We start from the raw sequence: 14,141 nt of genomic DNA on the forward strand, positions 1-14,141 counted from the left end.
CCTTAGGCAGGGACAGACTTGGTTGCCACATCTCCAGGCCAGTTGGTGAGTCTTTTTTTATGTGCCCAGCTCTGTGCAGGGCCCTCAGTCCTGTTCTTGCCCCACACGGGCCTGAAACCGTGTCTGAGTCTCTGGCTTCTTGCTGTTGGGGCCTGTGCCCAGGTCTCATCCTCCCTGGAGCTGCCCCAGCCCACTCTTGCTCTTAACCCCTGGCTTCAAGTTCTCGCTCATTTCTGACACCTGAGGATTTCTTTTTCTTCCCTTTAAGCTCAACTGTACATTAAAAAAAAGAGAAAAAAAGTCTTGGTTTCCTTTCTGGAGTGCTCCCTGCAGTTCTAGTTGGGAGGAGGCTCTGCGTTTCTGCACCAGCTTGGCACCTTCCCCCACCCGTCTGTGGCTGAAGATCTTTCTGTAATGTTGGTGTTAGGCCTTTCTTGTCTTTACCTGGGGGACTACTTTTACCTCAGACTGAGCTCTTTTGTATTATTTAACACATATTCCAAGTAGAAAGCAGCCACATTTCTCTGTTGGTGTGAACTGATTGGTGTGGTTCCTTGTGTTCATTTACTGATGCGTGACTCTGTCCAGATTATACCACGTGTCAGATGTTTGGGGGTGGGGGGATGGGACCTGTGGGTCATTGAATTTTTTGGCAACCCTGGTTTGCTTTCAGAGAACAGCCACAAAATCTTGAGTTTGGGGATATCTTTGCTCTGTTTATTGTTTGAACTCCTCTCCATGAGAGTGAAAGTTCCAAAGGGGCCAAATTCTGGTGGAAATGTCTTAGCTTATGCTTAGACCTCATCTTAATTATCCCAGAAAAAAAAAAATTAGAGGAATTTGACATATAAGTGATATCAATACGATATCACTTACATGTGGAATCTAAAAAAAATTATATAAATGAACTTATTTACAAAACAGAAGTAGACTTACAGACATAGAAAGATTTATGGTTACCAAAGGGGATAGTGGGGGTGGGGGTGGACGGGAAGAAGGGGAGGAGATAAATTAGGAGTTTGGGGGAAAAAATAGAGGAATTTGGTCTATGGCATGTCAAATGTTCTATTTTACTTTGTTTTCCATATGAAAAAGAAAAGGGGATATTTACGTTTGTCAAAGTGTGTTGTTATAGCAGCTTGAGAGAGCTGGAAAAGCAACGGAAGTGGAAATGAATTTATGTTAAATCTTTTACCTTCATTAAGCCATTTGGGGAGCCAGGCTAGGAAACCAGAGGGTAACCCATTGTGGCATAGTCACCAGACAGGGGAATACAATGGTGAGTCTCAGGCCATGGTAAACTCACGTTGGCTCTCTGAGGGGTGTGAGGAGGTGGGAGGCTCCTGCGGTCCATTTGTTGGTTTGGTTGAATTTTTTATTGGGAAAACTGTTAAAGATACACAGGAAAGATGGAAGAATAGAATGAATCCTTCTGTGTACTCACCCACTCCCCTTTCAGCCACTATTATAGCCAGTCCTATTTCATGTCCACCAATACCTACTCTCTCCCTTTTTGTTTTATTTTGAAGCATATTCTAGACACCATATCATATTCACTGGTTCTTATTTCAGTGTATCTCTCAAAGACAGATTCTTTTTTAAAAAAAACACAGCCACAATGCTATTATTGCTTAAAAAAAAAATCTTTAACATCGTCAAATATTCACTTACTGTTAAAATTTCTAATTATCTCACAAGTGTCGTGAGTTTTTCTTTTTCCATTTGAGTCAAGATCCACATAAGGGCCACATACTGTGATTGTTGAAATGTCTATTATGTCTCTTATTCTGTAGCTCTCTTTCTCTCATTTGTTGAAGAAACAGGGTCATTTGTCCTGTAGAGTTTCTTGCAGCTCTGATTTTACTGATTGTATCCCCTTGTGTTGTCTTATATATTCTCCTGTCCTCCTGTTTCCTGTAAACTACTTATTAAATCTAGAGGCTTGATCCAAATAAGATTTGATTTGGTCAGGATGCAAGACCGCTTCATAGGTGTCATTGTGTTCGTCCATCGGAAAGCCCATGGTATCGGGTATCTCTCGTTTTGTGATGTGACAGCTGTTAATGATTAACGTAGATCCATTATTTCATTAGAGGTTGCAATAAGGTGATACTGTAATTCTGGCATTCCTGTTTCCTTTATTTGTAGGAATACATTCATAAAGAGGAACTCTCACTTATCTGCTATATGTGGTTTACAATTGGTATAGGAAAAGCAGAATATGTGTTTGATTCTTTCCTTTCATTTATTGCTCTTTTAAAAAATGAGTTGATTTACTAGAATTGTCCAATTGTGACCAGTCGGTTAGCTATTTTGGTTTGCTATCACTGAACTCATGGACGTAATGGCACATAAACACCTACAATGCAATTCATCCAGGTGCAGTTTTAACCCTTACTAATGATCCAGTTCTCCCAGCTGTGCAAGTGAGAGCCTCTTGAGGTTGGCCAAGTCCTTTTGACCTGCCCTGTGACAGACAGATGTTCCAGGTTCATCTGGTACATGCTCTGCCCCAGGCCTGGAGTCAACACTCCTCTAAGGAGCTCTGGATACTTTTCATGGAAAATGGTATTTCAAGACCACAATCAGGGTGCCAGAGTGCTCACTGTGCTGAGTTGGTCATTGTTTTTGAGCCTTTACAATAGACAGAGCTAAGAAAAACATCTTCCTTTCTTTCAGATAAAAATACATCGTGAGTTCAAACTGGCATTTCTGACTCAACATCAGGGCTAAAGTTTTTTTACTTAATTTGGTCTTACATATATCTTCTTTCTCCCATACCAAGAATCCTGGTTCCCAGTGATACTGGGAAGGGTGGCAATAGAGTATCATATAATTATTCATCTGTTTTATCTCATGGTATATACCCAGCAGTCTCGGAATAACCAACCAGTGCAATCACCACCAGTGTGATAGAGAACAGTTCAGACTTTTGCAGTTCTGTTTGGCTTGGGCTGTTGCCCTTGAGGGACGTACAGTTTGATAGCTGTTTTAAAGCCTTTTGGATTAGTTCCCTCTCTGTGAGTTTATGCCCCAAGCTGGATACATTTAGGCTCATTTGTTTTCTTTTTAGTTCTTAGGGATCTCTTTTAATACAATTACAAAATACAATTATTTTGTAATTATTTAAAATATTGTCACGGTTCCAAAGTCAGATTTAAAAAACAAGATATACTGTATTCAGAAAAGTCTAGTTTTTATCCCAGTCTCCTCCACCCTGTTCTCTCCCTCCCCTTATAAGTAACTATTTTTAAAAGTGTGTGTTTTATCCTTCCATTGTTTGTTTTTCTTAATATAAACAGGTAAGTAGACATATTTATATTCTTCTATTTCTTAGATAAATTGTAATCTATATTTACTTTTTTTTTCAACTTTGCTTTTTTAATTTCCCAAGATATCTGGGAGATAACATCACAGTAGTACCACAATAATACAGCACAGAGTTGGATTTTGCTTTGCTAACCAATCAATTTTTTTTCTTTTAATAGGTGAGTTTAAGCCCATTTAAATTTATTCATATAACTGATAATGCTTGGTTCTGTCATTGTTTTATAGTATATATGTAGGTATAAAAGTCTTTTATATGGATAGTTATTCTCTGTATGTCTGTTTTATTTATTATCTCTCCCCTTTAGTATGTTTTTTCAAGTTTTGCTTATTGCTTTTGTGGGTTTTTTTTTTTTTAAGAGCAACTTAACATTTTTGTCCTGAGGGCTACCATATTCTTTTTTTTTAGGGCTACCATATTCTAATGCCATTATGTAATACCTTAGCCATGCCCCTTTTCACTGTCCATAAGTTCCCTCTGTTTGCATTGTGCTTGTTAAAACACCTTTGGCCAAAGCAGGTCCCATGTCAATCAGAGATTCAAGGGGAGCAGTAAAATCACTGCACCTCTTGATGGGAAGAGCAGAAAAGTCACACTGCAAAAGGTGTACATAAAAAGAAGGAAGAATTTTTGGCCATTTTGCAGTCTGCCACAACTAACATATAATATTTTAATCTTGTCTATTTTTAGTCATTATTTATTGGTTCCCTGCCAATATGAGCAATATTGAAATTAGCTAATAATCTCTTATTTTCCTTGCCTTCCCTCTCCTCTGCATCTGATTTGAGGAAATACCCTTTTACTCGCCATTACTAACTATAAAGAGGGCAGCACATTCTACTCTTCTTGTATGCCTCCCTTATTCTTATGTTTTCTCTTTTAATATCTACATTGTCAGAGCCATCAGCCATATGCATTGTACTCTATCCTTTATAGCCATCATTTAGTGTTAGTCTTACAGGTAAATATATATTTAATGCTCACTATCAGTACTTATAATGATGTTTCTTCAGCCAGTTTGGTTGTCTGAAGCTTTTTCTCTAGTACATGTTTTAGGAAGTCATGGGAAGAATGCTTCTGGAATTCTTTTTTTCTTTTTTTAAAATAAATACATAAATAAATTTATGTATTTATTTTTTTGGCTGCGTTGGGTCTTCTTTGCTGCATGTGGGCTTTCTCTAGTTGTGGTGATCGGGGGATACTCTTCGTTGTGGTGCGCAGGCTTCTCATTGCGGTGGTTTCTCTAGAGCACGGGCTCTAGGCATGCGGGCTTCAGTAGTTGTAGCATGCGGACTCAGTACTTGTGGCACGCAGGCTCAGTAGTTGTTGCGCACGGGCTTAGTTGCTCCGCGGCATGTGGGATCTTCCCAGACCAGTGCTCAATCTGCATTGGCAGGTGGATTCTTAACCACTGCGCCACCAGGGCATCCCTCTTTGAGTATTTTACATATGACATTCCATTTTCTTCTGGCTTGAAGTGCTTCTCTCAAAGGCAGTCTGACTTTTTTCCCTTCTAAATGACTTGCTCTTTTCGAACGGATGCCCCAAAGATTTTTTGCTTTAAAGTCTACTAGCTTTACTAGGATATGTCTTCAGGCTGGTTGTTTTGAATCAGTTTTCCCAGGTATGTGGTGTGTCCTTTCAGTGTGCAGTATTGCCTCTTTTGTTGTTTTTTGTTTGTTTGTTTGTTTGGTTACTTCAGCAAAGTTGTCATGTCATGAAATTTATTTTACTTACTTACTTATTTATTTATTTATTTTTTGCGGTATGCGGGCCTCTCACTTGTGGCCTCTCCCGTTGCGGAGCACAGGCTCCGGACACGCAGGCTCAGTGGCCATGGCTCACGGGCCCAGCCGATCTGCGGTATGTGGGATCCTCCTGGACCGGGGCACGAACCCGTGTCCCCTGTGTCGGCAGGCGGACTCTCAACCACTGCGCCACCAGGGAAGCCCCTTTACTTATTTATTTTTATAAATTTATTTATTTATTTATTTTTTTGGCTGCGTTGGGTCTTCGTTGCTGCCTGCACACAGGCTTTCTCTAGTTGTGGTGAGCAGGGGCTACTCTTTGTTGCAGTGCATGGGCTTCTCATTGCTGTGGCTTCTTTTCTTGAGGAGCATGGGCTCTAGGCGCGTGGGCTCTGTAGCTGTGGCTAATGGGCTCCGTAGTTGTGGCTCGCGTGCTCTAGAGTGCAGGCTCAGTAGTTGTGGCGCACGGGCTTAGTTGCTCCGCAGCATGTGGGATCTTCCCAGACCAGGGCTCGAACCCATGTCCCCTGCATTGGCAGGTGGATTCTTAACCACTGTGCCAGCAGGGAAGCCCTGTCATGAATTTTAACTTTCAGTATTGTTCTATTCATTGCTTTTGTTTTTGTCCATGAGAACTGCTATTGTATCTGTTTGAATCTTCTTCGCTTGTCTTCTGTCACTTAGTTTCTAATCATTTTTAACCTCTTCGTTTCTTTTTGGTTTAAAATTTTTCCTCTTTTTCATCGTCTCTGTCTCTTAAGGCATGTTGCATCTATTCATTCTTGTATTCTTTCTAATTTAGTCTGCATTTATAAAATGATTTCTTTCATATCGAATTCTTTCTTGAGTTCTAATGTTTTCTTGAGTACCGTCCCCTCATTTCTGAGTATTTCTAGTTCTGATTTTGTTCTCACGTATATTATATCATTCTCTTAAATTTTTACAGTTCATTTCAAAATATTAGGCACAGCTTTCATCCCCTTTGTAGACATGTCTTTCTGGCATGCTTTCGTTGGCCATAGGGATAATTTTTTTGCTTCTTTTTTAATAACTTCCTATGGGATTTGAGCACAATCCTTTTCTGTTACTCATTTTGACTGTTTTTTTTTTTTAACTATTAAAACCTCTGGAGAAACATTATGTTAGCAATAAAATATTTTCATGTATATGTATTTGAGCTCACTTGTCAGTTCTAGTGATTTAACGGCAATGAAACATACCGTAGAATTTGCTACCTGAGATGGGTTAAAGCCAGTTCATGTTTGTACTGGGGACATTGGTTTAAAAAGGAAGTTAACATCTCCAAGTACTTAGGTTCAAGTTTTGTATGAGTTGCTTATGGCTGAGCTGTGAGAGACAGGAGCAAGTATATATTTTAGAATTTGACCAACACAATAACAAAGGCAAGTTTGGTTTGAAGAGACAGTAAGGGACAGGTAAGTGTTGATTTGGGGAGTTTGTAAAGATGCTTTTCTGCGTTTGTTCTGTGGACCACATGGTGTTTTATTACCAATAGAGAAGTTATATGATGAAAACTTAGCTTCCCCTTGGCATCTGTGATAATTAACAGCTTGATCTTATGTAGCTTTTCTGTGCTGTCTCATTTATACAAAACATCGTTATCAAGTGCCCACTATATGCCTGCTCATTCCAGGCATACTCCTGCTGCAGGCCTTTTCACAAGCTGCTTCCCCCACTTGGAATGATCTTTCCCCAGGTGTTTAGTGATTCACACTCCCTCACCTCACCTCTGTCACATCATTGCCCCACATTTCTTTGCCTTACCACTCCATTTGAAAGTAACTCTTCCACACCTCCCCCTACTTCTTGCCTTACTGTTCTCCAAAGCACTGTGGTTGTTTGATTTTTCACTTAGTTTGTACACTTCCTCATGTCTGTTTCCCCTTATTAGAATCAGAGGTCCATGATAGATCCCCAGTGCCTAGAACGGTTCCTGACACACACAAGGCTCTCAACAGTTTATCAAATTAGTGCATATATGCTGGGTGCTGAGGATGCAGGGGGTGAGCAACACATACCCCAACCCCGTGGAGTTTGGAGTCTAGTGGGAGAGGCAGAAATTAGTTTAATAAAGTGTGGAAAGTGCTAGATGAGAGGACAGAACAGGAGAAACAGAGCTAGTCTAGGGGAGGCTTCCCTGAGAAAGAGAGTTTTGAGCTAACAAGTGAAGGAGTAGTGAGTATGAGCATTGTGGTGGGGAGCAGTCTAGGCAGACGCAGCACCTTTTTCAAAGGCTTATCAGCAAGAGGGAGCAAGGCCAGCGCTGTGAGGGAGTGGGGAAGAGGTGACCGGGCAGCTGGGCAGCTGGGCAGGGCCCCATCGAGCAGGGCCTTAGGCCAAGTTACAGATTTTGTTCTTAGTGAGCTGTCTAAACAGTTGTACCAGTCACAGCCACATAGATTGGGTCATAACTCAAGACAGTGTGGTGTATCACAGTATATTTGGTATATACAGGATTTTACAGGATATCCAGCAGGGGACTAGAATGATTAATGATGGGACCCATTTGTCATGGCCTACGAATGACTCCCTCATAGCGATTTTGAGAGACCTCAGATAAAATGAATATATATAATAAATAGTCCATATTTGTATTATTTGTTAGCAAAGCTACAGTTCTGTAATATTTTTATTTTTAATAGTATATTTGCTGAAGTTCTGAAAGTATGTTTTTAGGTGGTCCTGGAAGAGAAGCATTTATTTTAGTTATAAGAAAAAAAAAAAAAGGAAAGAAAAAAAACTCTTTAAAATGAACAAGATGACTGACTGCTTTTATTGTTAGTTTCACCTGGAAAGGTAAAGTTTTGTAGAAGCGTATGGATAAAAAGAGATATCGGAGACCGTAAGGCAGAGTGCAAAGAGCAGGCCTGTTTGGTGTGCCATGGCCTCACTTTGATTTCCGGGGCCAGGTTCTTAACGTGCTTAACCGGTGTTGGCCAGTTACTTATCCCGACTTTGCTGAGCCTAGGTTTCCTCCTGTGGAAAACGAAGCTGAAATAGTCCTTTGCTCATCCATCTGTAGAGAGTCAGCAAGCCTCCTCCTCACGGAGACCCCATTTGCCGGCCTCCCAGGATGGATGAGGCTGAGTGAGAGGATTGTTGGTACCACACTTGGTGCAGGCCTGGCGCTTAGGAAGTGCTCCACTCCATGGCAGCTCTACCTCCAGTGTGGAAGATAATGTTATTTGTCGTACTGTGTTTTATACACAATTAGTGGCTTTTTAACTTATGCCTTCCAGGAGGAGAAAAGAAAAATCACTTATTTTTAGCTCTTAAAGGCTTTTCAGAATTACTTTTTAGATGCATTTAACCCTCTAAGTACATGGATCTCAACTTGAATCTGTTAAGCCTAATAATTCAGGAGGCAGAAGAGAGCCAAAGATATGTCGTCTCATAGTTTTCTCATGGTTTCAGCGTGGTGATTCAAACTTACGTTATGTGTGATGTATTATTAGCTTCCCTCTCTGACTAGTGTTGGAATTCGTCTGCTGCTTGAGCACTTCCCAAGTAATTTTTTCCTTTTTTAATGAGCCATCAAATAGGATGTGGCTTGGGGTTTTCTCAGCAGTTGGAGTGGATTTCTGTTAATGTGTCTGGACTCTCTTTCCCTCTCCTTTGTGAACAACGGCATTCACTTCTGATCAGGGCATTAGGGGTGTGGGGTATAGGCTGTGTCCCTAGAACAGGCCAAGCTGTTTCATCCTTGACCTTTAACAGATAATGGAACCTTGGACTTATCATCCTGTGTCAACTCATGGAGATAAGCAAGCTGTGTGCTTTTAGGTTTTGAGCTAGCAGTGAATTTTTAATTTTGTTTTATTTTTTTAAATAAGGGAAGACTAATGTACAATTGACAGGAAATACTTATATAGATTGGAGATAATAGAAGAGTTAAGAACTTGTCATCTGATTTTTGTGTGTTCTTGGGACTCATAAGAAGGGAAAATGATCCAAAAACTGCCCCCCCCCCTTTTTTTTTTCCCTTGGCCACACCGAGCGGCTTGCGGGATCTCAGTTCCCCAACCAGGGGTTGAACCCGGCCCCCCTGCAGTGGAAGTGCAGAGTCCTAACCACTGGACTGCCAGGGAATTCCCTCCAGAAACTACCTTTATTGAGCAACCTGTGATTGGGTGGCATTCAGAACTTTTGACATTGGTGAATTTTTTTTCCCCCGTCTGTGGTTCAGTTCTTTTCTACATTTTCTGCTCTCTGTATAGATTTCTTCTGTCTCTTCTTCTTCCTGGTTTAGCACAGCAGAAAAGCAAGCTTGGCTAGAAGATAAGCATTGTCTGCATAGCAAGTCAAAACACCATGTGCCAGGATGGTGGTAGCTAGGTAGTCTGCTGCTGTTTGCTTCTGCGGTTGTCAGTGAAGACCTGGGTTTAAAACTCAGTGACCTGGTATGGTCTTTGGAAAAGCAGAATGACAAATAAAGAAACTAAGTCCAGCTCAAGGTTTGGGTTTCCTTATTTGTCATTTTGATTAAGCAGCTGTTTCCTTTCTCTTTAAGGAAGAGATCATCTTCATATCATACAGATTAATCTTTCTTTTTGTGCTTTAAAAAAGTGAATTTTTATAAAACCTACATAATTTGTGGTTCTATACAGGCACTTAATTATCTCTAAGTAGATCATTTTCCCAGCCTTCATTTTTTTTCAAGAATTTGTGAAAATGTTAGAAAAATACAGTACTGGTTAAGTTGGCTATTGCATATGTATTGATTTTAAAAGCTACCCTGGATGGCAGTTTACAGCTTTAGGAGGATATGTTGTTTCACTTGGTTTTCCTGCAGCCTTTGTTGAAATTTGTTTGGTGAAATTCATTACCCCATACTTTGGAAATGGCCCTGACCTTTTCCTTTTCCTCACAAATGAACACATTCTTTCAACCCTCTGCGGTGTGTTCTCCCCTGTGGGTAGAGTCTTCAGCTGCAGGATGCTTGAAAAGCCTGCAGCAACGCTGAGCAGGTTAAATTTAATTGCTGGGTGTCTGGGAATCTTTTCTGAAGAGGAATGTTTCCACCATTTGTTTCTGTCATTGTTTTGTTGGGGTGTTTTTGTTTGTCTGTTGGCTCTGGGTGAGGATTTAAACTCTTCTCTGAAAGAAAACTGTTAGGAATATGTTAGCATGATAAGTTGTATATCTCAACTCTGGTGAGCTGTGAAACCCATTTCTTAGGGACTAGAAGTAACAAGGACATTTAACCATATTCTTCCTTCTTTACTAAAGAAATACGATGCCAAAATGTTTATTCCTTCAAGAACAGAAAAATATTTACACCCTCCCCGAAGGGTTGGGAAATGCACTTATTCCTATGCAGCAGGATTCTACCTGAAACAGTTGCTTCTGTAGGCTTTTTTTTCCCTCCAGCTATAAAAATCTCTGTGATTTAATACATTTTGCCCTCACACTTGTGTTAATATTACATATAAAAACGCTTTTCACATACTCTTAGATGTTGGTGATATTTGACCGAGTATTTGAGCTTCATATTTGTGGGTTTTAAACAATAATGATGATATAAGTTTATCTTTATTATTTGTTATACATTTGATAGCTCTCTTAAGTGATGGATGGGGTATAGTGTTTAAAATTTTGATCCCCCAAGTATCTCTTCATAAGAAAACATATTGGAATGGAAAACAGTATGGAGGTTCCTCAAAAAACTAAAAATAGAGTTGCCATATGGTCCACCAATCCCACTCCTGGGCATATACCCAAACAAAACTATAATCTGAAAAGATACATGCACTCCTGTGTTCATAGCAGCATTATTTACAGTGACCAAGACATGGAAACAACCTAAATGGCCATTAATAGGTGAATAAAGATGTGGTACATATATACAGTGGAATATTAGCCATAAAAAAGAATGAAATAACGCCATTTCCAGTAACATGGATGGATCTAGAGATTATTATGCTAAGCGAAGTAAGTCAGAAAGAGAAAGACAAATATCATGATATCACTTATATATGGAATCTGAAATGCGACACAAATGAACATATCTACGAAACAGAAACAGACTCATAGACATAGAGAACAGACTTGGTTGCCGGGGCCAGGGTGCGGGGGGGTGGTGGGAAGGAAGGACTGGGAGTTTGGGATTAGCAGTTGCAAACTGTTATATATTGGATGAATAAACAACAAGGTCCTACTGTATAGCACAGGGAACTATATTCAGTATCCTGTGATAAACCATAATGGAAAAGAATGTGAAAGAGAATGTATATCTGTGTATAACTGAATCACTTTGCTGTACAGCAGAAATTAACAAAGCATTGTAAATCAACTATACTTCAATAAAATTTTTTTAAAATGTATTGGTAATTACACTGTTTTGTCATTTGTGACAACATTTTAAAATAATCTGTTTACTTATAGCCAAAGAAAAAATTACTAAACAATCATGCAGAAAGTCATATTTATTGAATTAAGCTCGCTCTTCCCCTTCTCTCCACACTCAATTCAGTAACTCTTAAGTGCACTGTTTGTGCTTTCTGTGAGGGAGCAGGGCCAGCCGAATGAGTATTCTAAGATGCAGGCTAGAAGTTGGAGTGCCCATCCATGCAGTGGGCACCTTGTCTGGAAGCCACATCAGGGGCTGATCAGTAAGGTCAAATAAGCAGATCGATACGTTGTTTACATCTCTTTGGCAGATTGTAGCCTTGTAGGAGAGGTTCCTTTCTCAATGGAGATGGCTGTCTTGAGAGGTCATTCCAGGTAGGTTAAGTCTTCTAAGGGGATTATTTTATTTCTCAGAATAATTTTACTTAATTATTTCAGAATAATTTTATTTATAATTTAGCTTATTCTTTGGAAATTTTACCTTTTAAAAATTTTACCTTCTGGATTCTCGGAATAATTTTATTATTCTCAGAACGCTTTACTTTCAAGAATAATTTTTAAATTCTGTCGAACGTTGAAAGTTGTCAGCTTAAGATGCTGACTTGCCTACATTCAGAAATGATATTGAGATTTTCGTTTAGTGTGTGATAACTCTGTTCTCTTAAGCCTATAGTTAAAAATGAAATGAATTGTGGAATTTTGGTTCAGCCTAGATTAGGATTTTTGAGGTTGAGCTATAGCCAAACACACAATTAATTAAATAAAATATTGAGACTGCTCTGTCTCAAAGAAAATTTATTTAGTCTTTGCTGGCATCGAATCAAGCCTTTTGAATATAACATTTTCAGCATATTAATAATAGTATGCGTCAGCACAAGGAGATCAGCTCGGTGCTTTGTGACCACCTAGAGGGGTGGGATAGGGAGAGTGGGAGGGAGACGCAAGAGGGAAGAGATATGGGGATATATGTATATGTATAGCTCATTCACTTTGTTATAAAGGAGAAACTAACACACCATTGTAAAGCAATTATACTTCAATAAAGATGTTAAAAAAATAATAGTATGTGTAAACATATTCATAACTCATAACCTTCCTCTGTAATTATCAAAAACTTTGCTATCCCACGGTCAGTTAAAAAGTTTTCTTTTTGAATAGGGCTCTCTTTTAATTATTACAGAGGACACAGCACTGTGGGACTATGAGCCTGTGTTCCCTGCACTCAGCTTTCAGATGTCTAATCGGGTAACTACAGTAACAAAAATATTCCACTCTGTTGCAAGTCTAAGAATGCCAAATTTTTTGTCTTTTATTTTTAAAAAGTATTTTAAAAAATGAAATGAATACATGTTCATTACAGAAAATTGGAGGGAAACATACACACAAATGAGTTAAAATCACCTAGAAATAATCATCATAACATTCTGTTGGTTTCTTTTTTTTTTTTAGTATTTTGCCTCTTTATTTTATGTGGGTATAATTGTACATGCTTTAATTTTTTCTATTTTTAATAATAGTTGTTGAGAAATTTTCTCAAGTTATTTAAGCTTGTTGGGGAAGGAAACAGTTTCCCTCTACCCTTTCTAGGTTCTTCCGGCTGGTCTAAGAATTAAGTTGACACGAGATGGATTAGCAGGAGAAAAACAAACTTAATTGCGTATACTAGAGGCTCCGTAAGAAACCTGAGACCCTAGGATAAGTTAGGCAGTTGAGGCTTATAAGCCTTCTGAGAGGAGGAGAAAGGGGTAGGGGTTTGAGACTTCAAAGGGGGAGGAAGGCAGTTCACATGGAGATGGGAAAATAAATGTTTGGTAAGTAAACGTTTGCTGGGCCCTGCAGAGACAATGGGACACAGACAGGACTGGGGTCTCCAGGCCCTGCTGAGTTCCCCCAGCCTCACTTTGCCCATATCTTTGCAGACATCTCTGGCGGTAGTACTCTTCCTAGATCAGGCCCTTTATCCAGATGCTTTTAGGCAGTTAAAGGAAGAGAAGGGGTTAAAAACAAAGACTTCCTAAGTGTCCTGTTTCTTAAAAATAATCAGCTTAAAATAATCCTCATGCTAAATAGACACATTTTGGGGTGGCAAATTTTGCTCCCCTACAAACTCTATGAAAAGATTTTAACGGGTTGCATTAGTTAAATAAACCATCAAGTTGATATACCATAATTTACTCAATAATATTCTTATTATAGAATTTTTAGGTGAGTTTTCATTTTTAATGCATTGTTTAATTTTAACACTCTTAAACCTCTTTGGGCAGAAGAATTTTGTGTGAAAGGAGGAACTGCAAATACAAAATTATAAAATCTCTGGAATTTCACTTGGCCTCTGTCTATAACATGATAGAGCCAGAGAATTGGTTTAAAAAAAGAAGTTTAAAAATAAGAATTTCTCATATATTGTCAGGTTGCCCTGTATAAAGGTTATATCAGTTTATAATCCGTACAGTGTTAGGTATTTATCTTTTTAAAACTGTTCTTATCAGCAGTTCTTTTCATTTTATTTTTGGTATTTTCTCTTTTTACTTTGAAAACTTTTAAACCTGTAACACTGTAGGTAAGACGGCAGCATTTGTTACATTTGCTTTATCTCCCCCTCACTCTGTACATATACACACACACATGCATCCATAATATATACATATACAAGTATGTATATATGTATTATTATTATTTTTATTAAAGTAAATTTA

General features: G+C 38.9%; 1 protein-coding gene across 6 annotated transcripts in view; it reads left to right on the forward strand.

The window, feature by feature from the left end:
• The window catches only part of PARN (poly(A)-specific ribonuclease), a 161,549-nt gene that overhangs the window by 80,872 nt on the left and 66,536 nt on the right, over positions 1–14,141 (forward strand). Inside the window, exon 22 of one of the 6 annotated variants that reach the window (XM_089896129.1) lies at positions 1–14,141. This exon is cut by the window's right edge and continues 19,769 nt beyond it. The exons of the other annotated variants lie outside the window; for them this stretch is intronic. Within the exon in view, the coding sequence (XP_089752255.1) occupies positions 1–206 (206 nt within the window). The 3' untranslated portion in view covers positions 207–14,141. 6 annotated transcript variants of the gene reach the window in all.

This window comes from Delphinapterus leucas, chromosome 15 (assembly GCF_059928025.1).
Source record: "Delphinapterus leucas isolate spDelLeu-1000000601 "Yukka" chromosome 15, BTC_Dleu_Yukka2, whole genome shotgun sequence".
In the NCBI taxonomy this organism is placed as follows: domain Eukaryota; kingdom Metazoa; phylum Chordata; class Mammalia; order Artiodactyla; family Monodontidae; genus Delphinapterus; species Delphinapterus leucas.